This window comes from Onychostoma macrolepis, chromosome 24 (genome assembly GCF_012432095.1).
Source record: "Onychostoma macrolepis isolate SWU-2019 chromosome 24, ASM1243209v1, whole genome shotgun sequence".
NCBI lineage: Eukaryota > Metazoa > Chordata > Actinopteri > Cypriniformes > Cyprinidae > Onychostoma > Onychostoma macrolepis.
Genome location: NC_081178.1, coordinates 8,704,963 through 8,731,536, shown reverse-complemented (window position 1 = coordinate 8,731,536; position 26,574 = coordinate 8,704,963). Strand labels below are relative to the sequence as shown.

The 26,574-nt window shown below is 42.5% G+C and overlaps 1 protein-coding gene and 1 pseudogene across 1 annotated transcript; both read right to left on the bottom strand.

Moving 5' to 3' along the window:
* Positions 1 to 7,244: 7,244 nt before the first annotated feature.
* On the bottom strand, positions 7,245 to 15,746 carry LOC131533606 (C-C motif chemokine 8-like; annotated as a pseudogene).
* Positions 15,747 to 16,956: 1,210 nt separating this feature from the next.
* LOC131533609 (C-C motif chemokine 20-like) lies at positions 16,957 to 18,831 on the bottom strand. Its single transcript, XM_058765962.1, has 4 exons — positions 18,559 to 18,831; positions 18,360 to 18,474; positions 18,181 to 18,255; positions 16,957 to 18,059 (listed from the first exon to the last, which is right to left on the bottom strand). Exons 1-4 carry the CDS (start codon positions 18,632 to 18,634, stop codon positions 18,041 to 18,043), a joined length of 285 nt encoding a protein of 94 aa, XP_058621945.1. The 5' UTR covers positions 18,635 to 18,831; the 3' UTR covers positions 16,957 to 18,040.
* Positions 18,832 to 26,574: the final 7,743 nt, after the last annotated feature.

The following is a 26,574-nucleotide window of genomic DNA, read 5'->3' as shown; positions in this document are numbered from 1 at the left end:
ATGAATGTTTTATATATGTTCATAGATCAAGCATGCATTTGAACTTGCTCAGTCCACTATCTCCTTCAGACCTGGAGGAAAGATGATGATGATATTACAAAATTTTTATCAGTACATAAGCATTAAGATGTCATATTAATATTAGAGTTGTACCTTTCAGATGGTTTTGAATCCAGGGAGCTTTTGGATCAGAGCAGAACTTTTCCTTCTCTGTGTAGAATCTGCAGGACACAAATAAACATGAAATGAAATGGATCTTAATCATGCATATTAAGCTCTGGGCTCCCATGCTTACACAATTGCATCCACACATGGACTCAGAGCACACTGATACTTATATCCAATCAGTTTAATTGCAGCAGGGATTCTTCCTTTTGATACCTCCTTACAGCAGCTCACTCCAACACGAGTGGGACGACGATCTGAAAGAGAGACAGAAATTGAAATCTTCACTGTATATTATATTGTAATATACATTGTGTGCATACTGTATACGTGTGAAAACAAAATGATTGTGATCACAATAAGGGCTCCATCAAAGAAAACAAAACTGCTTCAGCTAAATGCAATATATAGTAATGGATGCACCATCACTAGTGATAGTCCACACAAAAATGCAAATGTATAATTTACTCACAGGTATGTTGTTCCAAACTTGTATGCATTTCATTCTTTATTTCTTTCTTCTCAAAAGCAAAATCTGAGAATTATGAAAATAAAATAATAATATATATATGACATCAGTGAGTACAGCATTTATTGAAAAGGTTCAAAGGATTTTGTTTACATAATATATGTGTGTACTGTTATTATGTATATTTATTCTACAGGGCCGTTGAATGCTTAAATCTGATTGGCTGATGAATGTTTTAAGGTGTGCAATTATTTTCAGGGAAACGCATGGCGAACATAGTTCCAGGCAACTCTTGACCACATTACATGTTCATATCAGTTACATAAATACACACACATACATGTACAGTTAGGTTCATATATATTTGCACACAGGCACAATTTGTATTATTTTAGCTGCTGACCAAAACATATTCAAGTTACAGTTACAGTAATGAATATGGGCTTAAACAGTGCACAACAGTGCACACTCTGATCTTTAATTTGAGGTTATTCTCATCAAAATTGGAGGAAAGGTTAAGAAATTACAGCTCTTTAAGATTTACCTCCCCCCTTTTTCAAGGGACCATAAGTAATTGGACAATTGACTCAAAAGCTGTTTCATGGACAGGCGTGGGCTATTCCTTCGTTATTTCTATATTAATTAAGCAGTTAAAAGTTCTGGAGTTGATTCTAAGTGTGCCATTTGCATGTGGAAGCTGTTGCTCTGAACCCACATCATGCGGTCAAAGGAGGTCTCCATGCAAGTGAAACAGGGAATTGTTAGGCTTCAAAATCAAAACAAATCCATCAGAGAGATAGCAGGAACATTAGGAGCGGCCAAATCAATAGTTTGGTACATTCTGAGAAAAAAGAATTCACTGGTGAGCTCAGCAAAGTAAAAAGGCCTGGACGTCCACGGAGGTAACAGTGGTGGATGATCAGAGTATCCTCTCCATGGGAACATAGAGGAGCAGTGTGATGGCATGAGCGTGCATGGCTTCCAGTGGCACTGGGTTACTGGTGTTTATTGAAGACGTGACAGAAGACAGAAGCAGCAGAAGAATTCTGAAGTGTACAGAGATATACTGTCTGCCCAGATTCAGTCAAATGAAGCAAAGTTGATTGAACAGCGCTTCATCACAAAGGAGGAAACCCAGTCTCTGGTGATGTCCTTGAGTTCCAGGCTTAAGGCAGTCATTGCCTGCAAAAGGATTCTAAACAAAATCTCAAAAATGAACATTTTTTTTATGATTATATTTATTTGTCCATTTACATTTGAGCCCCTGAAAATGGGGGGACTGTGTATAAAATGGTTGTAATTCCTATGCATTTTATGTTATATTTTGTTCAACCCCTTGAATTAAAGCTTAAAGTCTGCACTTCAATTTCATCTTGATTTTTTCATTTAAATTCTATTCTGGTGGCATACAGAGCCGAATTTATGAAAATTGTGTCACTGTCCAAATATATATGGACCTAAGTATATATTTAAAAAAAAAAAATTACATGTATGCATACATTTATATTCATATCTAATTTATATTTTATATAAATATAAATTTGATATGTAAACATAGTATATGTTTCTTAAATATATACATGCATGAGTGTGTATTTACATAATAAATATAAGGCACACACACATTATTATTAACTACATATAATAATTTATTATTATAAATTGTTTGACAGCACTACTGTACTCTTGGACAGGATGTTGAGTTGCAATTTCACACGGATGAATCTTCCTTCTGGTCTGACAGTACAACAGTATTGAAATACACAGCTAACACCACAAAAAGTTTCAAAACTTGTGTAGCAAACAGAATCTCCATTATTCCCACCCATTCAAAAGCCTCAGTGGAAGTCTGTCAGTTTTAAGCTACTGTAAATCCTGCAGATGCAGCCTCAAGAGGCATGAAAACTGAAGCTTGGATCAGTGGAACAGACTTTGTCTTATAACGACACCATCTCAATGGCCTGAAGCAAAGAAAGAAGTGAGAGAAAAGATCTGTTACTGTGATTGATGAAAAGGAATCTCCAACAATTCGACTCTTAAATTACTTCTCTGACTGGACACATCTAAAAAGAGCAGTAGCATGGATTCACAAATTTCTGGAAGTTCTGAAATGGCAAGTGGAAACGAAACCACAGAACCCTAAGAATCTGAGTTCAACACTTTGTTTTGAGGATTATGAGTACAGCGATTTAGTTCAGGATTTGAGTATAGGCCATCATATCTTTTGTACAAAGAGAAAATTACAGTGAAGAAATATCTGTTTTAAAAATGGGCATTTAAAAAAAAAAAAACACAGTAATTTGTACAAGTTTGATTGAAAGTTAGTTGATAGAGCGTGCAGAGTGGGCGGGGGGCTAAGAAAGTCAGCTTTACCAGAAGTGTTGAAATTGTAATTTTACCGAAATCATGTCATGTTTCAAAACTTCTTCCTCTATACCCTATCTTTTCATGTACATTTAGAAGAATCAATCACATGCTTTCAGCTCTTTGTCAGCACTACCAGGGTCCTCATGCTAACTCAGCTTCTAGGAAAGTAATCAAAGAATGAATAATTTGCCACAGACCAGGTGAACAAAAAATGTCATACTTGTCTGCTGACAGTTTCTGTAGACCATCCTCCATTTACATAGGCTGTAATGAATTATGTTGGCCCAGTTGAGTCTACCCAGGTGAAAAAAGTGCAGTAAAATACACTTCATTTAAGTGCACTTAGTACACTTCCATAATGTACTTAAAGTGCTCTATTTTCGCACACTACTTTTGTACTTAATATGCTAAAAATGATTCTTTAGTACTTATTAAGATGAACTAATTTTGTACTTAATATGCTAAAAATGATTCTTTAGTACTTATTAAGATAAACTTAAATTAAACTAATCCACAGTGCTATTTTGGGACACCATGAATATGAACTAAAATGCACTTTTAACATGCTGTCTCTGTATTTAAAAAATGTATAGTCACAACTTGTAATACGCTTGTAATACATTTTTAAATACAGAGATAGTAAAAGCGCATTTTAGTTCATATTCATGGTGTTCCAAAATAGCACTGTTGAGTAGACTAAGATGATCTTAAGTTTATCTCTAAGTACTAAAGAATCATTTTTAATATATTAAGTACTAATGTTAATTAATTATTAACACTCAATCACATCATACAGCTCAAAGTCTAATCATCTGGTCTGTTTAAGAAAGAAGACTTGCCTATTCGAAAAAAAAAAAAAAACTGGAGAAAAGTTCAATACTTAGCAGACTTGTTTTGGAAATGGTGGGTGAAAGAATACCTTACTATAATGCAGCAATGCGAGAAATAGAATAAACTTTAGCATCGGAGTTCTAATACTTGTAGTTGACGAATCGGCACCTAGAAATTCTTGGCCCATGGGACGCATTACAGAAACATTGGCGTATTCTAAAGGATTTGTTTGTTGTGTACTTGAAAAAAATGAAATTAATTTTGAAATGAAGAAGACATGAAGAGTTGAGTACATGCAAAATAATCACCTGCCCTGAATCCACAGCCTAATATGAAACGTGGACACACATTTGTTCTAAAACAGTTTCATTGTAATTCAGTTTCTGAATATATTAAGAATTGCCCTACATGTATTTGACAATATACAATATTTTAAATATTCAAATGAAATATGCACAATTTACGTAACGTAACTACTATGGATTCTCATTATGAGTTTATTTTTTAGATGTTTATGATTCATGAGTTGCAAGTTGCTTAATTATTTTAATCCCTTTTTGGGTCATCCCACGAAATGGGATGATCTTTTCCACTTGGAAAAAATTTTAAAAAATTAAAATTAAAAATTAAATTAAAAATAAAAGTTTAATCAACATTTTTTAAATATACATGAAATGAAGACACCTTAAAGTGACAAGAAATTGTATCGTGCCATCTCAGGCTGTGTAATTTATTATTTTAGGACTATTTTTCTACGTCATGTTTTGGTATTTTTGGCAACCCTGTTACAGACACAAGCACTACTAGAACTATGTGATAGTTTTCACATATATGAGCAGCATTTTAGTCACTGGGATTCCTTCAAATCTTGGATTTTTTAAATATTATTATATTTGTCATTCTGATGACCAAGAACATCCTAATTTTGGAGGGTGACCACATGTCAATTAAGAAAAATATATATATTTATAAGAGAGATATTAAAAAAGGGCTTTGTCCAAAATAAAATATAGTTAAAGTTAATAGTTAAGCTCACAAAAGCATATGTTGTACACTTTGAAAGGATGTTACTTGTAGATATTGACAGAGCTGTAAAGAGTACCTGAAAACCATACTTGAGTAAAAGTACAGATACCTTACAGTGAAAATTACTGCACTACGTTACAAGTCACCAATTCCAAAACAACTTGAGTAAAAGTATTAGAGTATCTGATTTTAACAGTACTTAAGTGTTTTACTTAAACTAAATATAGGCTCAAAGATGCACTAGTCAAAGAGACATGGCAGTGAAAAACTATAATGTTGTGGAGAAGCTGGGCAAAACAGGCAGAGGCAAGGATCTATGTGCAGGTATTTCATGGAAAAACTAGAACAAACAATAAGCCAAAAACCACAGGCAAACAGACAACCATTACATTCAACAACTCACAAAGAACTAAAGAAACACTACAGGAGGCTAACAAGCTGAACAAGATAAGACACAAACTGACTACAAACACCACGGGGGACAGGAAGTGACATAAAAATCAACAACAAAAACAAGAAAGAGCCGATTTGTGAGGAGAGCAATCACGCTTATTATCTAAAACCAAAATAAAACTGAACACCTCAAAATTGCAAAAACAAAATAAACAAAAAAATGATAACCTTCAAAAAGGTCTCTTCAGTATAAAGGATAAATAAAATGATGTTAAGTCAAATTAAAAAGTCAAAGTCTTCTTGCGCTGGATGTGCTGGTTTCGGCCTCATTGCCAGCTGCAGTCATGTCCTCGTCTCATATATAAAACACCTGCGATTCACAACTACTTGCTAACGAGCTCACATTCACGTGAAGTAGCCTTGTTGACAAGTTTGGGTATAGATATAGATATAGTACTTTCAGTGCCCTGTAGTTGGTGATATCACATCTTCTGTAGCATAAATAAACTGAGATTGAGGTTTCTGCAGAGCAAAAGTGGGTGTTTCTGAATTGCTAGGCATTTTCAAGCTGCTGGGTGTTTCTAAATCATGCAATCAAAATGATCCCCCTGACCTAACCCCACCCCTAAACCTACCGTCACTATGACGTCAGCCAATCAAGTAACATGGTCAAAAAACGCCCCGATCTGGTAACTCCCATTACTTTGCTGCAGAGACCTATACTTGAATAAACTGCTGCAGAAAAGCTAGGTACCATGCAAAATGTAAAGTGTAAATGCAACACTCATTTCAAATGTAGTGGAGTAAAGAGTACAGATACTCACTCAAAAATGTAGTGGAGTAAAAGTTGCTAATATCTTTGATACTCAGTAAAACTACAAAGTATCCTAAAAGATACTTAAGTACAGTAATTAGTTACATTTACTCAAGTACTTTACACCTCTGGATATTGATTATATTAAATGTAATAAATAACAGTACTGACATTGCATGATGCCCCCCTTATCGCTTGAAGTCACTTGAATGTACATTATTTTACAAGGTTTTTTGATGAGTGTAACAGGGCTGACATGAAATCAGGGGACACCAATAAAATGATTTATATTTTGTAGAAAACATGTATACTTATGACAAAAACATTGCTTAACAATGAGACATTGTTGTATTTGGTACAATATTCAAATGTGATTTTTATATCCTACTGAAAAAGAAAAATCAAAGTGAGGGACAAGCCAAAAACCTCTTATCAGCATAAATCTATTTAAATTATTTAAAATAATATTACATTTTTTAAATGTAATATTGATGAAAGAATACATAGTATTGTTATGTTTTTAAATTGCAGATTTATTTGTTATATTAATTCTATGTTTGATTATTTCTTAGGAATGCAAAAGGCACTGATTTCATGGAATGACCCTTTTATGTAAATCACTTTTAATTACCATTTATTATTATTATTATTATTATTATTATTATTATTATGATTATATAAATTAACTTGCCTGGCCTTGCCTTACCTTGTGTAGATCCTCCTGCGTGAGTTTGCTCACTAATAGATGATGTTGGGGGTGGTGTGGAAGCCAGGTGTTTGTTTTCTACAAACAAACAAACAAAAAAGGTGAATACAGCAATACTATACTAAATACATAACAATGTGAACACGTTACAAGCTATTTATGTTGTTACAAATTCTGTTTCAGCATACTTATGGGTTTAACTTACAAAAACTGCTTAACTTTCTCCCGCACCCATCGTTGTTTAGGATCACTGCAGAAATAAATTCCCTGTTTATTTCCCCATTCAGTCTCAAAGCTGCCAAAGAGAATGAAATCATTGAAAACACAGAAATATAGCATCAGATGCTGTTGATGTCTAATCATGACATGTTTTCTTTAGAGAGGAACTGTGATTCTTACATGACGGCCTTCACACATGGAAGACTTTCACGCTGAAACCTGAAACCGATGATGGGATCAGCCACCTCTGCAGTTCTGACAGCTCTGCAGCATGAGTTCAACACCTTGATATCTTCCGCTAAAATAGAAGAACCAAATAAACCTCAGTATTCTGCATCATTCCATCATATTGAATAATGTATAAACAGTTAAAGTACTTTACCTGTTATAGTCCAGATCACAGATGCAATGACCACCGCAACAGCCAAACTCCTCATGAGGATCCTTCGTGTCACCATTGTCACAGACAGTTGATCTTCAACCCTTTCTTCTTGTGTCAGAGAGAATATATTCAAGACTCATACTAGTTCGCCTTATAGTCAATAAAGCGGAACTTAAACTGGCTGCATCCTGTCCATAGTGGCCGCATTTAGTTTCATCATAATATGTTGCCTTCCATGTAGTTTAGATTGGGAGTGAATAATCTCATTCGTCATAGTAGGTGTAAATGTCACGTGCTAAATTAAAATATGTAAATGTAAGAAACTCTGTTTGAGAATCTTCTTGGATGATATTTAATTTCTAACCTTGCTGTCAGTCATTTAATTAATATAAATTCAGTGTATCCTGAAAAAGCACTTTGTTTTTAATATGCCAATAGGAGCCTATAAATAGAGTGCATGTTTTATTCAGTAATTCAAATGTATTATATCTAGTAGTCAAATGAAGCAAAATATGAAGAAAGAGCTGACATCCCACTCTTACTTCATCTACTGTAAGAGGATTGTTGGGGAGGCATCATTTGGATCGATATTCTCAAACAGTAACAGGAAACTGATAACCAAAAGATCCCCGGAATAAGTATTTATTCATCTAATATCAGCTAAAACATCCTGTAGGGCAGTTTAACACCTGCATGTGCAACGTCTTCTGAACATCTCTGCAGGTAAATTCATTTTCTGACCACCAAGAGTTTTAAAACTGTATTATGATTCTGCCAGGCTACTATTTTTAAAAGTAATTTTGAGAAACTGTGCCATTTTAGTAAGTCTTTTAAAGATACTTGTATTTGTTTTTGAACGTCTTGTTTTGGGGGTGTGTTGTTACTTTGTTCATGTTTATTTCTGCTTATGGCGTTGTGTGTTTATGAACCCCCAACATGTATCATTTATTTAGCTTCTAGCCAAATAAACAATGGTTGACACTTTATTTGGCTGATCAATTGCATTACCTGCTTTGTACTTTAGGTGCTGTTCTCCACTTGATGACACACATTACTGTAAAACAATATAGGCAGAGGAATATTTCACCCAATATTGATTATTTCCATTCAGTAACAGATGGATTAAACATTTTAATAAGCCTTAAAAGGTCTCAAAAAGCATCATTATAGTATCCCACAGACACAAAAGTAATAGATTCAGAATGATGAGTAAATAATGACAGTTTGCCTTTTTCTTTAATGGTTTAGCTTAAATATGATTAAATACAGTCCAAACTGTTTCAGAGAAAAGGCTGGATGTTTATGTCAAACTAAACAGTTTGAATTGTTATTTTAAAGCAGATAAAATAAAGTAATTAAGTGAAACATCTTTTAACATTCACATAAACTATAGAGCATCTAATAGTAAATAAACAAACATACAGTAATATATTCTTCTTTTTATAGATAGATGTATTGATATATAGGTAGATCTGCAGCATCTTCTAGGCCTACATTTGCTCAGTCCACTATCTCGTCCAGACCTGGGGAAAAGATTATCTTTTTTTTTTTTTTTATCAGTACATAAGCATCATATTAATATATCATATTAATATAGGGTTGTACCTTTCAGACGGTCTTGAATCCAGCGAGCATTTGGATCAGAGCAGAACTTTTCCTTCTGTGTGTAGAATCTGCAGGACAGTGTCATGAGTCCGGGTCCACGATGCTCCCCCTCACCACCAGAGGTCGCCACCTCCCGTCTTCCCAGACTCATTTTGCCATTACCACACACACCTGCCACTCATCACACTCCCAGCTGTTCCCCATCACCATGGACTATTTATTCACCTCACTCCCGCTACTCTGCCTGGTGATGTTATTATTGTATGGTTGTTTGTTGTCTCTGCCTGCCTGCCTGTTTTCCCCTTCGGGTGGTTTTGTTGATCATTAAATTGTTTTTCCTGCATCTGGACCCAGACCCTGTTCCTTCCGTGCACATCCCTACCTTGCCGTGACAGAACATCACCAGCAGACATGGGTCCAGCAGGGAAGTTCCTCGATGTCCGGCAGGGAGACCGGTCCATCGAGGATTATGCCGGGGACTTTGTGAGAATGGCTCGCCAGTCGGCTACCGAGAAGACCTGCCTCATGGTCATCTTCTGGGGAGGCCTGGTCGACCCCTTTAAATCCTTGATGCCATACTGGGCCCCAGAGGAATCGCTGGAGGACTACATCAACCTGGCTCTGCAGTTGAGTGGCTCAGCTTTCAGGGTGGAGTTAGCTGCGGAGCCCACTCCTGAAGCGGCGATCAAAGGGGCGTCAGAGGCCTCGTCTGCCGCACCCAGTACCTCCAGCCCACTCCCAGAGCGTCCAGGGCTGATACGCTGCGTGCAGGAACCCCCGCTGATGTCATTGCGAGCGGCGTGGTCTGCTCGCGGTCCTCCCGAAGCGGCGGTGTCCACTCACAAGGTTCCCGAGGCGGCGATGCCCGCTCACGATCGTCCCGAAGCGGCGATGTCCGCTCACGATCGTCCCGAAGCGGCGATGCCCGCACACGATCGTCCCGAAGCGGCGGTGTCCGCACACGATCGTCCCGAAGCGGCGGTGTCCGCACACGATCGTCCCGAGGCGGCGGTGTCCGCACACAGGGTTCCCGAGGCGGCGGTGCCCGCACACGATCGTCCCGAAGCGGCGGTGTCCGCACGATCGCCCCAAGCGGCGGTGTCCGCACAGGGTTCTCAAGCGGCGATGCCCGCCACGATCGCCCCGGCGGCGGTGTCCGCCACGATCGCCCCGGCGGCGGTGCCCGCACACGATCGTCAGCGGCGGTGTCCGCACACGATCGTCGGCGGCGGTGTCCGCACGATCGTCGGCGGCGGTGTCCGCACACAGGGTTCAGCGGCGGTGCCCGCACACGATCGTCGGCGGTGTCCGCACCGATCGTCGGCGGCGGTGTCCGCACGATCGTCGGCGGCGGTGTCCGCTGCGATCGTCGGCGGCGGTGTCCGCTGCGATCGTCGGCGGTGTCCGCACACGATCGTCGGCGGCGGTGTCCGCACACAGGGTTCAGCGGTGTCCGCACACAGGGTTCCAGCGGCGGTGTCCGCACACAGGGTTCCAGCGGCGGTGTCCGCACACAGGGTTCAGGCGGCGGTGCCCGCACACAGGGTTCAGCGGTGTCCGCACACAGGGTTCGGCGGCGGTGTCCGCACACAGGGTTCAGCGGCGGTGTCCGCACAGGGTTCAGGCGGTGTCCGCACACAGGGTTCCAGGCGGTGTCCGCACGATCCTCACAGGATCCCAGCGGCGGTGCCGCACACGATCGTCGAGCGGCGGTGTCCGCACACAGGGTTCCAGCGGCGGTGTCCGCACACAGGGTTCAGCGGCGGTGTCCGCACACAGGGTTCAGGCGGTGTCCGCACACAGGGTTCAGCGGCGGTGTCCGCACAGGGTTCAGGCGGCGGTGTCCGCACAGGGTTCAGCGGCGGTGTCCGCACCACGATCCTCACAGGATCCCCGGCGGCGGTGTCCGCACACGATAAATCGGCGGCGGTGTCCGCTCACGATCGTCAGCGGCGGTGTCCGCACCACGATCGTCGAAGCGGCGGTGTCCGCACACGATCCTCACAGGATCCCCGGCGGCGGTGTCGCACACGATCGTCGGCGGCGGTGTCCGCACGATCGTCAGCGGCGGTGTCCGCACAGGGTTCAGGCGGCGGTGTCCGCACGATCCTCACAGGATCCCCGGCGGCGGTGTCCGCACGATCGTCGGCGGCGGTGTCCGCACGATAAATCGGCGGCGGTGTCCGCACCACGATCGTCGAAGCGGCGGTGTCCGCTCACGATCGTCGGCGGCGGTGTCCGCACCACGATCGTCGGCGGTGTCCGCACGATCGTCGGCGGTGTCCGCACCACGATCGTCGAGCGGCGGTGTCCGCACGATAAATCGGCGGCGGTGTCCGCACACAGGGTTCAGGCGGCGGTGTCCGCACACAGGGTTCCAGCGGCGGTGTCCGCACAGGGTTCAGCGGCGGTGTCCGCACACAGGGTTCCAGGCGGTGTCCGCACCACGATCGTCGGCGGCGGTGTCCGCACACGATCGTCGAGCGGCGGTGTCCGCACACGATCGTCAGCGGCGGTGTCCGCACCACGATCCTCACAGGATCCCCGGCGGCGGTGTCCGCACCACGATAAATCGGCGGCGGTGTCCGCACGATCGTCGGCGGTGTCCGCACCACGATCGTCGGCGGCGGTGTCCGCACACGATCGTCGGCGGCGGTGTCCGCACGATCGTCCCGGCGGCGGTGTCCGCACACGATAAATCGGCGGCGGTGTCCGCACCACGATCGTCGGCGGCGGTGTCCGCACCGATCGTCGGCGGCGGTGTCCGCACACGATCGTCGGCGGCGGTGTCCGCACCGATCGTCGGCGGCGGTGTCCGCACACGATAAATCGGCGGCGGTGTCCGCCACGATCGCCCCGAAGCGGCGGTGTCCGCACCACGATAAATCGGCGGCGGTGTCCGCACCGATCGTCGGCGGCGGTGTCCGCACACAGGGTTCCAGCGGCGGTGTCCGCACACGATCCTCACAGGATCCCCGGCGGCGGTGTCCGCACCGATCGTCGGCGGCGGTGTCCGCACCACGATCGTCGAAGCGGCGGTGTCCGCTCACGATCGTCGGCGGTGTCCGCACCGATCGTCGGCGGTGTCCGCTCACGATAAATCGGCGGCGGTGTCCGCACACGATAAATCGGCGGCGGTGTCCGCACCACGATAAATCGGCGGCGGTGTCCGCACGATCGTCGGCGGTGTCCGCACACGATAAATCGGCGGCGGTGTCCGCACCACGATAAATCGGCGGCGGTGTCCGCACCACGATCGTCGGCGGCGGTGTCCGCACACGATAAATCGGCGGCGGTGTCCGCACGATCGTCAGCGGCGGTGTCCGCACACAGGGTTCCAGCGGCGGTGTCCGCACGATCGTCCCGAAGCGGCGGTGTCCGCTCACGATCGTCGGCGGTGTCCGCACAGGGTTCCAGCGGCGGTGTCCGCACACAGGGTTCAGCGGCGGTGTCCGCTCACGATCGTCAGCGGCGGTGTCGCACACGATCGTCGGCGGCGGTGTCCGCTCACGATCGTCAGCGGCGGTGTCCGCTCACGATAAATCGGCGGCGGTGTCCGCACACAGGGTTCAGCGGCGGTGTCCGCACACAGGGTTCCAGCGGCGGTGTCCGCACACAGGGTTCAGCGGCGGTGTCCGCACACAGGGTTCAGCGGCGGTGTCCGCACACAGGGTTCCAGCGGCGGTGTCCGCACACAGGGTTCCAGCGGCGGTGTCCGCTCACGATCGTCGAAGCGGCGGTGTCCGCACACAGGGTTCAGCGGCGGTGTCGCACACGATCGCCTCAAGCGGCGGTGTCCGCTCACGATCGTCAGCGGCGGTGTCCGCACGATCGTCAGCGGCGGTGTCCGCACACGATCGTCCCGGCGGCGGTGTCCGCACGATCGTCCGGCGGCGGTGTCCGCACGATCGTCAGCGGCGGTGTCCGCACGATCGTCGGCGGTGTCCGCACACGATCGTCGAGCGGCGGTGTCCGCACACAGGGTTCAGCGGCGGTGTCCGCACACAGGGTTCAGGCGGCGGTGCCCGCACACAGGGTTCCAGCGGCGGTGTCCGCACAGGGTTCCCGAGCGGCGGTGTCCGCACACAGGGTTCAGCGGTGTCCGCACACAGGGTTCCCGAGGCGGCGGTGCCCGCACACAGGGTTCAGGCGGCGGTGTCCGCACAGGGTTCCCGAGGCGGCGGTGTCCGCACACGATCCTCACAGGATCCCCGGCGGCGGTGCCCGCACGATCGTCAGCGGCGGTGTCCGCACACAGGGTTCCCGAGGCGGCGGTGTCCGCACAGGGTTCCCGAGCGGCGGTGTCCGCACACAGGGTTCAGGCGGCGGTGTCCGCACACAGGGTTCCCGAGGCGGTGTCCGCACACAGGGTTCAGGCGGCGGTGTCCGCACAGGGTTCCAGCGGCGGTGTCCGCACACAGGGTTCCAGCGGCGGTGTCCGCACACAGGGTTCAGCGGCGGTGTCCGCACACAGGGTTCAGGCGGCGGTGTCCGCACAGGGTTCAGCGGTGTCCGCACACAGGGTTCAGCGGCGGTGTCCGCACAGGGTTCAGCGGCGGTGTCCGCACACGATCCTCACAGGATCCCAGCGGCGGTGTCCGCACACAGGGTTCAGCGGTGTCCGCACGATCGTCCCGGCGGCGGTGTCCGCACACGATCGTCCCGAAGCGGCGGTGTCCGCACACAGGGTTCAGCGGCGGTGTCCGCACACGATCCTCACAGGATCCCCGGCGGCGGTGTCCGCACGATAAATCGGCGGCGGTGTCCGCACCACGATCGTCGGCGGTGTCCGCTCACGATCGTCCCGGCGGCGGTGTCCGCTCACGATCGTCGAAGCGGCGGTGTCCGCTCACGATCGTCAGCGGCGGTGTCCGCCACGATCGCCCCGGCGGCGGTGTCCGCACAGGGTTCCCGAGGCGGTGTCCGCACACAGGGTTCAGGCGGCGGTGTCCGCACAGGGTTCCCGAGCGGCGGTGTCCGCACACAGGGTTCCAGCGGCGGTGTCCGCACACAGGGTTCAGCGGCGGTGTCCGCACACAGGGTTCAGGCGGCGGTGTCCGCACAGGGTTCAGCGGTGTCCGCACACAGGGTTCAGCGGCGGTGTCCGCACAGGGTTCAGCGGCGGTGTCCGCACACGATCCTCACAGGATCCCAGCGGCGGTGTCCGCACACAGGGTTCAGCGGTGTCCGCACGATCGTCCCGGCGGCGGTGTCCGCACACGATCGCCCCAAGCGGCGGTGTCCGCACACAGGGTTCAGCGGCGGTGTCCGCACACGATCCTCACAGGATCCCGGCGGCGGTGTCCGCACGATAAATCGGCGGCGGTGTCCGCACCACGATCGTCGGCGGTGTCCGCTCACGATCGTCGGCGGTGTCCGCCACGATCGCCCCGGCGGCGGTGTCCGCACACGATCGTCGAGCGGCGGTGTCCGCTCACGATCGTCAGCGGCGGTGTCCGCCACGATCGCCCCGGCGGCGGTGCCCGCTCACAAGGCTCCCAAGGAGGTGGAGCCAGCCATTGCCCGCTACGGGGTGGCAGCTCTACACCCACCGCTGGTGTGGCCGCGGGTTCTGCCCTGGGTCCCCATCCCGCCGCCGCTGCCTCAGTCCCCAGGTCCCCCTCCAGCGCACGGACCTGGCCCTCCCCATCCCTTCCCTTCCCCATCCCTCCCTTTCCCCTCCCCTGCTCCGTTCTCGCCTTGTCTTCCCCTTGGATGGGTGCTTGGGAACGTCTGGAATCCATTCCTTAGAGGGGGGGTCCTGTCATGAGTCCGGGTCCACGATGCTCCCCCTCACCACCAGAGGTCGCCACCTCCCGTCTTCCCAGACTCATTTTGCCATTACCACACACACCTGCCACTCATCACACTCCCAGCTGTTCCCCATCACTATGGACTATTTATTCACCTCACTCCCGCTACTCTGCCTGGTGATGTTATTATTGTATGGTTGTTTGTTGTCTCTGCCTGCCTGCCTGTTTTTCCCCTTCGGGGTGGTTTTTGTTGATCATTAAATTGTTTTTTCCTGCATCTGGACCCAGACCCTGTTCCTTCCGTGCACATCCCTACCTTGCCGTGACAGACAGATGAAATGAAATAAACACAGTATCATGCATATTAACTTCTGTGAAACAACACTGTGTAGAGAGAGCTTACATTATAGCATCCACACATGGACTCAGAGCATCTGACGCTTGTATCCAATCAGTTTAATTGTAGAAGGGATTCTTGCTTTCGTCACATCCTTACAACAGCTCACTCCAACTCGAATGAGACGACGATCTGAAAGAGACAGAGGTTAAATCTCCATCATACTCATACTGTGTGTAGACTGTATATGTGTGAAAACTAGACGGTTGTGATCTTGATAAGGTCTCAAAGAAAACATAACAGCACTACAGTTAAATGCAATATATATATATATAGTTCACCCAAAAATGAAAATTCAAAACATTTTCTTTTGTCTCCCACAGAAGAAATAAAGGCATACATGAGAGGAACAACACGAGGATTAGTAAATGATGACAGAATTGGCTTATTTTGGTAGATTGTTCCTTTCAACACTAGGCTACTGGATTATAAATGTATGTGTGAATTAAATGAATTATAAATGGAAAATAAGTATAAATCCATAATAATCACAACAAAGGGCATTATAAAATACAAATTCAGCAATAAAAAAATACCAAAGCTTACAGCCGTCTTGCTGCGCAGTAACACACACAAGAACCATCATCATCATCAGAGCTAATTTCCAGCAGAGCTGCATGATGTTGGTGTAAAATATTCAGATAACCACAAGAAGAAGATGTCTGAAGTGCTATATAGACTAGGTCTTTTTATATGATGTTTTTCAAGACTTCCTTTACATCTCTAACCAGTAAGAGGCAGCCTGCAGACCCCATGTGACAAAAGTCAAATTCATGATCACAGCAGTATGAGATCCTGCAAATTTGGGTCTCTTCCTAAGATTTCTCATTATCAGCAGCACATGAATAGACTTTTTACAATTTTTTTTGAAAGGTTTTTTTATTTTTTTTAAGATGTTTGTAATTAATTATTACTAACATTTCTTTTTCTCGCAGGCTTAACATTTATATGCTTTTGTGTAGTATCTTCAATAAAGATCATGTCTCTATTGAGTTTAAGTCAACACTTTACTTTCTGTTTGCAGCAATCACAGCAAAAGACATGAAGACTGCACGTCTCCTGCAAGGAACATAATCTTCAACTAATTTACCAAAAACACAACACTTGCAATACAAAAACGACACCTAATGGTTATTCCAGGATACTACATTTTGACTACTGAACGTCCGCAACACTCGAGCCAAATGTGGTTAATGTGTGGCAATAACGGATGCATATGGACAGGACGGCTAGACATCTGCAGAATAATAACCATAGGAACACATGACTTGAGGTAATCAAAAAACAAATTCAAATGAAAGCATTTTCAAAGGTATTGTCTGGAGTCTGTGTAGTTACTGTGCAGCAGGTACAGTGGAACACTAGAGATCTTAGTGATGGTGTTCATAGGGGGAGGTCTTTTAAGAGATGTATAGTAGCAGTCAGATGGAAATAATGCGTCACAAACTTACCACCATTACAAGTGATCATCAAAACATTCACACCTCTCACCCACAATACAGTCAGTTTATCCATCAACTTAACTTATGACAAACTAATATCCCCCTAGAAAGAAAATACAATAACAGACCACAAATACTAACAGCTCTTTTAATAATTTTAGGCAAAAATGCACATCTTAAAGTTGAAATGTTCAATCTTTGATGTGCAATTAGATTGAACTGGAGAAACTGGGTGTTTCTTCAACTACGGTATAAGGACTTTTGGTTCTTTTTATTTTATTTTTTCAGAAAAACATTTCAACCACATCTCACATTATGTATTGTTTTTAATATCATTCTGTGGAAAAAATTAGGGTGGTGAAAATGCAATAAATTGGAATAAGATAATATTATTTATATTTTTAATGAATTTTCATATTTGAATTGTTAAAGAGCCAAGTCTTTAGAGCCAAGAGTTTTACAGTAAAATATACAATTTAAGAGAGAAAAATATATACAGAACATTTTTTTTTCAGATTAACAATACACTGGACACTATTTTTTACAGACTTTACCTTCATATGACAGGGAAAAAAAGTTCATCTGTTATAAAATGCAAGTTCAAGGAATGTCCAAGTCCAACTATTATGGCTTTAATATAATGTGGCTTGATGATATTTTGGTATTGATGTAAATTAAGCAGAGAAGTCAAACATACATGAATATGTGGAAAAAAGACACAAGAGAAAAGACTCTCTCATTGTCAGCACTCAGGTTCATACTGTACCAATTTACCCATGCACTTTAACATTTGATGATGGATGAAATATACATAATCAGTAGTACAAGGTACAATACATAGCGATAAATAAACCTGCAACCAGCCGTGAAGAAAAGAATAAAGATGCTAAAGAGAAAATATGTCTTCATGTTTGAGGAAGGACCTCTTACAGACGTTCAGAAACATCAACCACAAGCAAAACCAGTAGATGCTGATCAGTTTATTTGTTGTTCCAGATTGCAGTTGTTCATTTGCTTCATCAAATAACAAAAAAATCCAGATGTTCTCATACAAATCAGTAATTCACTCAGACTTGCGTCAGCCTTCTTGACACTTGAGTTAATGACACAAGTCCATTACCACATTGCGTGAAAAATATTTCAATCCAATGAGAAATATAATATATACTAATATTTTATTTAAACCACTTTTGAAACAGTTTCACTATAATTCAGTTTCTGAACTGTCAGTCAAATTGCACTACATGTATTTGACAACATATACTATTTTAAATATTCTATTGAAATATGTATAAGTTACAAACATTTTCCAAATACAACAGCTAAATGTCATTTTTCTCATATTTAAAATTTTAAAAATAGTTTTAAAAGTTGTAACTTCTTAGAGATGTGTTCTCATTACTTTTAGACGTTCATGATTCATAATAAGCTGACAGTTGCTTGTGCAGATCCTCCCAAAGGAGCTCAGTCACTAATAGCTGATTTTTTTGCTGTAAAAACAAACAAAATAAAACAGCATGAATACAAGAATACTATACTAAATGCACCACAAAACACTATATAAGCTTTTTATGTTGCTATGTTTCAGCAAACTTGTTGGGTTTAACTTACAGAAACTGCTTCACTTTCTCCCGCACCCATCGTTGTTTAGGATCACTGCAGGACTCTCCCCGCTCCGTCTCAAAGCTGTCAAAGAGAATGAAAACATTGAAAACACAGAAATATAACATCAGATGCTGTTGATGTCTAATCATGACATGTTTTCTTTAGAGAGGAACTGTGATTCTTACATGACGGCCTTCATACATGGAAGACTTTCACGCTGAAACCTGATACCGATGATGGGATCAGTCACCACTGCTGTGGAGACTTTAGTACAGCATGGGTTCCCTATATTTTCTTCCGCTAAGATAGAAGAACCAAATAAACCTCAATATTCTGCATCATTCCGTCAGATTTAATAATGTATAAACAGTTAAAGTACTTCACCTGTTGTAGTGCAGATCACAGTTACAATGACCACCGCAACAGCCAAACTCCTCATGAGGATCCTTCGTGTCTCCATTGTCACAGTCGACCCTGTCCTCCAACAAAAAACGACCCTATGGCTGCGTTAGAAACCGTATACTCAACGAGTAGGTACTTAATTTCAATAAGTACTTACTCAACGAGCGCTAAAAGAGTACATACTCTACAGCCAAATCTCTCAAGTACTCCAGAGTGCAATCTGGGCGACACAATGGGGTGGGGCGACACGTGTCACTCCGCCCACCACCAATTCTATTGGTTTATAACACAGTAAATCTTATAGATTGTAGACCCGAGCATGCGCATTCCTTTGTGTACGATTTTGTAATTGATTTGGCCATATTACAGAAATATTATGTGCTAACTCTAGAATCATAGGCCTATCTTAATTATTATCTGTTTAGTAACCATGGTCAGATGAAGTCATTACAAATTAACTCTTGAGGACGGCACCTCCGGGTTCTTCAGGTTGAATAGCGCTTCATTCATATTTCCTTGAGGATCGGCAGGCTGCGGATCAGCACTAAGTTGGAATTTTATACACAAATGATGATAATTTACTGTATTTTAGAGATGGACAAACACGAACATAAGCGGCTGATTTTACATTTTAAAGCTCAACTGTTTTTTGTTGTTGTTTAGAGAGATGAGTTATAGCCTACATTGCTCAATATGATCAAAAACTTGTAGGTTATAAAGTGCTAATAAAATGTTTTCATGGCAAGCTCAATGTTTCCTTGTTTATATCTTGATAACATATTTGAGCCTATATTGATTGGGATGAATTTAGATTCATTTATTAACTCTTGATCATTGTAGTCAGCTACCTGCATAACTATCGAATATAAATCACTCGGAGCTGTAAATCTGTGCAATCGTGAGCACTTTTAATGAGTAAAAGAGACCTTCTCTGTGATTAATATATCTTTTTATTTATTAAGTCTAATAGGCCTAACTACTAAAAATCTTAAAATTGGGTAAATTGGGTGAACTGAATAAATAAGCTTTCCATGTATGTATGGTTCGTTAGGATCAGACAATATTTGGTCGAGATACAACTATTTGAAAATCTGGAATCTGAGGGTGCAAAAAAAAAAAAAAATCATAATATTGAGAAAATCGCCTTTAAAGTTGCCCAAATGAAGTTCTTAGCAATGCATAGCCTACTACTAATTAAAAATGAATGTTTTGATATATTAATGGTAAGAAATTTACAAAACATCTTCAAGGAACATGATCTTTACTTAATATCCTAATGATTTTTGGCATAAAAGAAAAATCGATAATTTTGACCCATACAATGTATTTTTGGCTATTGCTACAAATATACCCCAGCGACTTAAGACTGATTTTGTGGTCCAGGGTCACATATAGTACAATGATTCCTGGTTCTTTTTAAAGAATTGAGCCACAAAACCAGTAATTTAATTTGTGCATATAGCCTATAAAAGTTGGCTCAACTTTTTTTTTTACAGTGTACTTGCTATTACCAACACTACAATAATAATGATAAATGCTGACCAATAATTAATTATATTAATATTGCATATATATATATGTCTATATATATATATGTTTTAAATTATGTTTTAGTAAAACAAGCAAAATGTAGTTTGTTTTGTCATATGCCATAGGTATGCATGAATATACATTAACAAAATGCAAAGCCAAAGTGAATATATCTCAATTATCATTCAAGCAATGAATTAATGCATAAGTTAATTAAATAATTATATTTTATTGACTGACTACAACAGGAAACATGAATAAATGAGTAAAAGAATGAATAAAAGTAACAATCACAATAAACACATTCATATACAAGTCAACAACAAATAATGTATAGCTTTATTCAAACCTGTTGTTCTAACAATTATGTATTTACAGATGGTGAACCCACATCCTACTGCCATCTCAACACAGATGTGCCAGTTCTGCAGCTGACCACCATGCCCACCTTCGTCTGTCTCTGCCGTCCATCACATCGAGGCTATCATTACCTGAGTGCAGGGAGAGGATGAGGAAGACCATGATGACACCCCTGAACCACACAACCTTGAAGCAAGAGCGGGAGAACATGTGCGGGATAATCTGGCTATCACTGTGTCTGCTCCAAACATTTGTGTGCCTGATCTCCATGAACACAACGAACGGTAAAACATTTAAACAGAGTAAAACTTGAGACTTTGAAGCTTCTGAAAATCGGGCTCCATTGACTGATGTTGTATGAACAGAAACCAGACAAACAAACTTGACCAAAATCACATCCTCGATGTCTTTTGCTCTTTTTCTAGATGCTCTCACTGGCTCTGGGGTCACTGATGATGAAGAGACTACAGCAACAACCGGTCCAGATGAGGCAGTAAGGGCAGGTGGAGTGATGGAGCGTCTCATCCATGGCACCGGACCACTTCCAGGATGCTGCTGTGGACTTCTCCATCCTCAGCGCACACACCAGTCTGCAGACATTTCAGATCCTACAAACATGCACAAACAAAATAGAAAAGCAGTTATTTTAACAGCACAATGTCGTTTGATTTCTGTATTAGAAGTAACAAAATTATCTTACTTTATATTTTTGTTTAAGTTCTCTCCTTTTTTTCTCACAAATGCCGCAAAGGCACAGGAATGAAGAAAAAGAAAAGTGTTTGAAATGTTACATTAAAAAATATTTTTTATTGAGGTCTGTAGTCACTCAAAGCCTTTGATGGTAGCATTGCTTCATCAGTCACTCATGTGTCTCATCTGTCCCTGTAACATCCAGACAAGATTCAGTCACCTCTGTGATTAATCTGCTCAATACTACATTTACATGTTGAGGTAGTTGCTGATGTGTTTACTCACTTTTTATCCAACACAAATGCTCCTCAAGTTTATCAACAGTACTAATGGACAAATAAAGGAGATAACGTATGTTTAGTAACTTCATGTAGATGTGTTTATATTTACATTACTTACATTCATGTAAAGCAGTAATGACAACAGTGAATTCTACATAATAGCTCAAATACATCACTCACTCAGATGTGTGTTCATGATGTGATGTGCTCATCTGTAATTCTTTTAAAACATTTTCCCATCACAAATCAAAAATAGACATTTAGCAATCGTCTTTAAGATGTACATGGTTTATGTAAATCCACTCGGTGATGTACATGTGTTTACTGGTGCTCTGTTCGCATAATAAAACGTGTTTTTACAGAAAAATAACAAACATACTGTAGCGTCTTTGCACCTTAAGTAATTCAACAGTTTACTATACAGTAGCTCAACAAACCCACGTCCCGTGGGCTTCTGGGATTGAAAAGTGTTCATCAGATGAACGCTTCAGAATCTGGGCTGAAGCAGTAGGACATCCGGGGATTTCTCGCCTACTGTTTTATGAAGAATGAGGTTTCGAACGTACTTCTTTCTTCACGTACTCTTTTTTTCCTACTATATAGGAGGTAAGTAGGCATATTCGAATGCAACTTAAAGGGATAGTTCACCCAAAAATGAAGATTTGTTGTTTATCTGCTTACCGCCAGGGCATCCAAGATGTAGGTGACTTTGTTTCTTCAGTAGAACACAAACAAAGATTTTTAACTCAAACCGTTGCAGTCTGTCAGTCCTATAATGCAAGTCAATGGGCACACAATCTGTATGTGCTCTGGCGTAGTTTACGCAATTTGAAAAGTCAACACTCCTGGATGAGTTCACGCGAGCAAATGTAATCTTTTAAGTTTAAGTCGGTTTGAACAATCAGGATAAGTGCAAGTAACTACCATTTTGATTAGCGGTCATACCCACAATCTCTGTGCACTGTGTAAACAATGAGTGACGTATACGCGCGACAGATCGCTTCCGACGCTTGCTTGCGACGCCAGGGTAGTTGGACATAGTGGTGTATTAGAGGTAAAAAATGATAAAAATACTGTTCAGTTTCTCGCACAAACCGATCGTTTCGTGTTGTTACATACATAATATAGTGTTATGCCTAGAAATGTCCTTTTAGGATGATTTTATATGCATATGAAAAAGAAAGTCTCTGTGTAGTTCTATGTTGGACATAGGGACATGTTCGGTGAAGACCAGAGAGAGGTTAAAAGGTCTCCTAAAGAATTTCATTCTCAGTCTTTGTCTTGTGGGGAAAAAGTCAATTCAAGGAAGCTCGTGATTTCCAGCGTGGAACGCATGTGATGGCCATTTCTTTGACCATCAGCCTTGATTACTTGTCCCAAATTTGACGATCTCCTTCCAGCATTGTACTTATCAGTAAGTATTCTTTTGTCTTAATGTTGCGAGCTGTTCTTTGAAAGAGGCTTGTTGGTTAGGCTTGCTCCAGACTCATGGCGCCAGAGTACCATGCACAGATTTATGACGTCCTGGTGGGGTTCTCTGGAATTTCGGCTCCTCATGTTGCGATGTTCTGATCGAATCTTAGTTCGAATCTTGATCCCTACAACTTCATAGAGTTGCGTTCATAGAGCATTTTATTATTATACAACCGTCAGAACCGCATATATAGACGAACTTGCATTCAAAGCTGCGCTGAATGAACAGAACAGCACGGGACATCGAGTTGCCTATATGATCATGACGGGTTTAATTCACCCACAGAGACGGAGAAGGAGAAATGATTCGCATTCATCTGAAGATCCACTGGAGCTGCCGTCAGTGCCGTGGGCGCGATTGCGTGAGCTCTGAGACGCTTGCACCAAACGCGCTTTCTGCGCTCGCTAACAAAGCATTTAAAGTCATTGTTAGTTGTTTAACTGTGTGATGAATTGGACAAGCCTCGACTGGGCTCATTTATTTAAAAACGGGCTGTCAACTGTGATAAAACTTCCTGGTGTTATGACTCCATTTTTGATTCTGTCGCTATAGCATCCTGAATGTGGTTGTGACTTGAGCTGTTCATTCATACAGATAGACAGACAGTTTTTTAAATGTTTCCCCCCCCCTGAAAAATTAAAGCTGATAAAAGAAAGCAGGTATGTGAAACATATTGACCAACATTCTCATAAGCTAAAGGAATTTATTTTTTTATTTTTTTTAAATATACTAATGCATTGAACACAGTAATGTCATGGTTATAAACGTCTTTGAGATTACACTGTGTACAGAGAGCTTATATTATAGCATCACAAATGGATGTGGTCTTCTTTAAGGAGGGCTTTGTACCTTTGACACATCCTTTTAAAGCAGTTGACAAAAGTTACAATCTGATGTAAATACAACAAACCACAAAGAGTTCATAGTGTCCTAAAATAGCACTGTTGAGTACACTTAGATGATCTTAAAGGAGTCATCGGATGCCCATTTTCCACAAGTTGACATGATTCTTTAGGGTCTTAATAAAAAGTCTATAACATACTTTGGTTAAAATTTTTCAATGGTAGTATAAAAAACACCTTCTTTACCCTGTCAAAATCAGCTCTGTTTTCACCAAGCTGTTTTTTAGTCCATGTTGCTCTAAATGGTAATGAGCTCTGCTGACCCCGCCCCTCTCTTCCGCGGGGTGACTAACAGACTTTTAACTTCATCTGCGAAACTGGCTAACTAGCACATTATTAGGAAAGGCGATTTGCAAAGATTCATAAAAAAACCCTTATACTCACTTCTTCTGTAGATGAAGCTGGATCACAAATGATTCGTGCGACCATAGAAGCATTTAGGCAGATCGAGAGGTGCATTCCCTTCAAAACGAAAGTAACGTTAATCCTCTGCGTCTTCAGCAGCTCAGATGTTGGGAGTAAATGAAGACTGTTATATTCATTATTACATCCAACAACAAAACAACTCAATTGCTTAATCGGAGACATCTTGTCTTCCCATGCACCGGAGTCGACACAATGGCGGACAGCTCTCAGCTCATTCAGGGCGGGCCTAAGGTGCCTAAGACGGTCTTGTCCCTCAACTATCCTGGGAGCTGCCTGTACAGAACTATGTCATTCTGACAAGAATCTCAGAACAGCCTGATTTGAGAGAGGGAATTTCAAAATAGGGATTTTTAAAAAACCACTGGGTAGATTTTTATCATTATAGGATGGATGTGTACACACTTCCAACACACATTTATGTTCCAACAACTTGTAAAGTGAATTTTGCATCCGATGACCCCTTTAAGTTTATCTTAAGAAGTACTAAAGAATAATTTTTTGTATATATTAAGTACAAAATTAGTGCGCAAAAATAGAGCACTTTAAGTACACTATGGAAGTGTACTTTTTTTTAACCTGGGAACACTGTTAAAAGGTATGGTGTTACGTATTTATATGTTGGTGTTATATTTACACTGAATGACTGTCCGAATCACTCCATCTTCTGATGATCCAAAAGACCTAATGCTTTGACATTAACACTCAATCACATCATACAGCTCAAAGTCTAATCATCTGGTCTGTTTAAGAAAGAAGACTTGTCTATTCGAAAAGAAAAAACTGAAGAAAAAAAAAAAGTGTAATTTATTATTTTATGACTATTTTTCTACCTCATGTTTTGGTATTTTTGTCAACTCTGTTGCAGACACAAGCGTTAGATACTATAGTTTAATTAGAAGTATGTGATAGTTTTCACATATATGAGCAGTTACTCAGAGGTTAAATCTCCATCATACTCATACTGTGTGTAGATATGTGTGAAAATTAGATGGTTGTGATCTTGATAAGGGCTCAAAGAAAACATAAAAGCACTACAGTTAAAAGCAATACATATATATATATATATATAGATAGTTCACACAAAAACGAAATTTCAAAACATTTTCTTTTGTCTCCCACAGAAGAAATAAAGGCACACAGGTGAGGAACAACACGAGGATTAGTAAATGATGACAGAATTGCTACAACACTAGGCTACTGGATTATAAATGCATGTGTGAATTAAATGAATTATAAATGGTATAAAATAAGTATAAATCCATAATATTCACAACAAAGGAGATTATAAAATACAAATTAAGCAATAAAAAAATACCAAAGCTTACAGCCGTCTTGCTGCGCAGTAACACACACAAGAACCATCATCATCATCAGAGCTAATTTCCAGCAGAGCTGCATGATGTTGGTGTAAAATATTCAGATAATCACAAGAGGAAGGTGTCTGGAGGCTAGCTTCTGTTTTGTAAGTGCTATATAGTCTAGGTCTTTTTATATGATGTTTTTCAAGACTTCCTTTACATCTCTAACCAGTAAGAGGCAGCCTGCAGACCCCAAGTGACAAAAGTCAAATTCATGATCACAGCAGTATGAGATCCTGCAAATTTACGGCTCTTCCTAAGGTTTCTCATTATCAGCAGCACATGAATAGACTTTTTAGAATTTTTGTTTTAAGTTTTTTTTTGTTTTTGTTTTTTAAAGATGTTTGTAATTAATTATAACTAACATTTCTTTTTCTTGCAGGCTTAACATTTATATGCTTTTGTGTAGTATCTTCAATAAAGATCATGTTGCTCTGTTGAGTTTAAGTCAACACTTTATTTTCTGTTTGCAGCAATCACAGCAACACACATGAAGACTGCACGTCTCCTGCAAGGAACATAATCTTCAACTAATTTACCAAGAACACAACACTTGCAATACAAAATCGACACCTAATGGTTATTCCAGGATACTACATTTTGACTACTGAACGTCCCCAACACTCGAGCCAAATTTGGTTAGTGTGTGGCAATAACGGATGCATATGGACAGGACGGCTAGACATCTGCAGAATAACCATAGGAACACATGACTTGAGGTAATCAAAAAACAAATTTAAAGCATTTTCAAAGGTATTGTCTGGAGTCTGTGTAGTTACTGTGCAGCAGGCACAGTGGAACACTAGAGATCTTAGTCTGAGTGATGCTGTTCATAGGGGGAGGTCTTTTAAGAGAGGTACACTCTTAGAAGAAAAGGTTCAAAAATGAACCTTTTGAGGTTCCTGGAGATTGCAACTGTGGAGGAACCTTAAAGGTTCATTTTTTAACCTTTTTGAAAAGGTTCTAATTGGAACCTT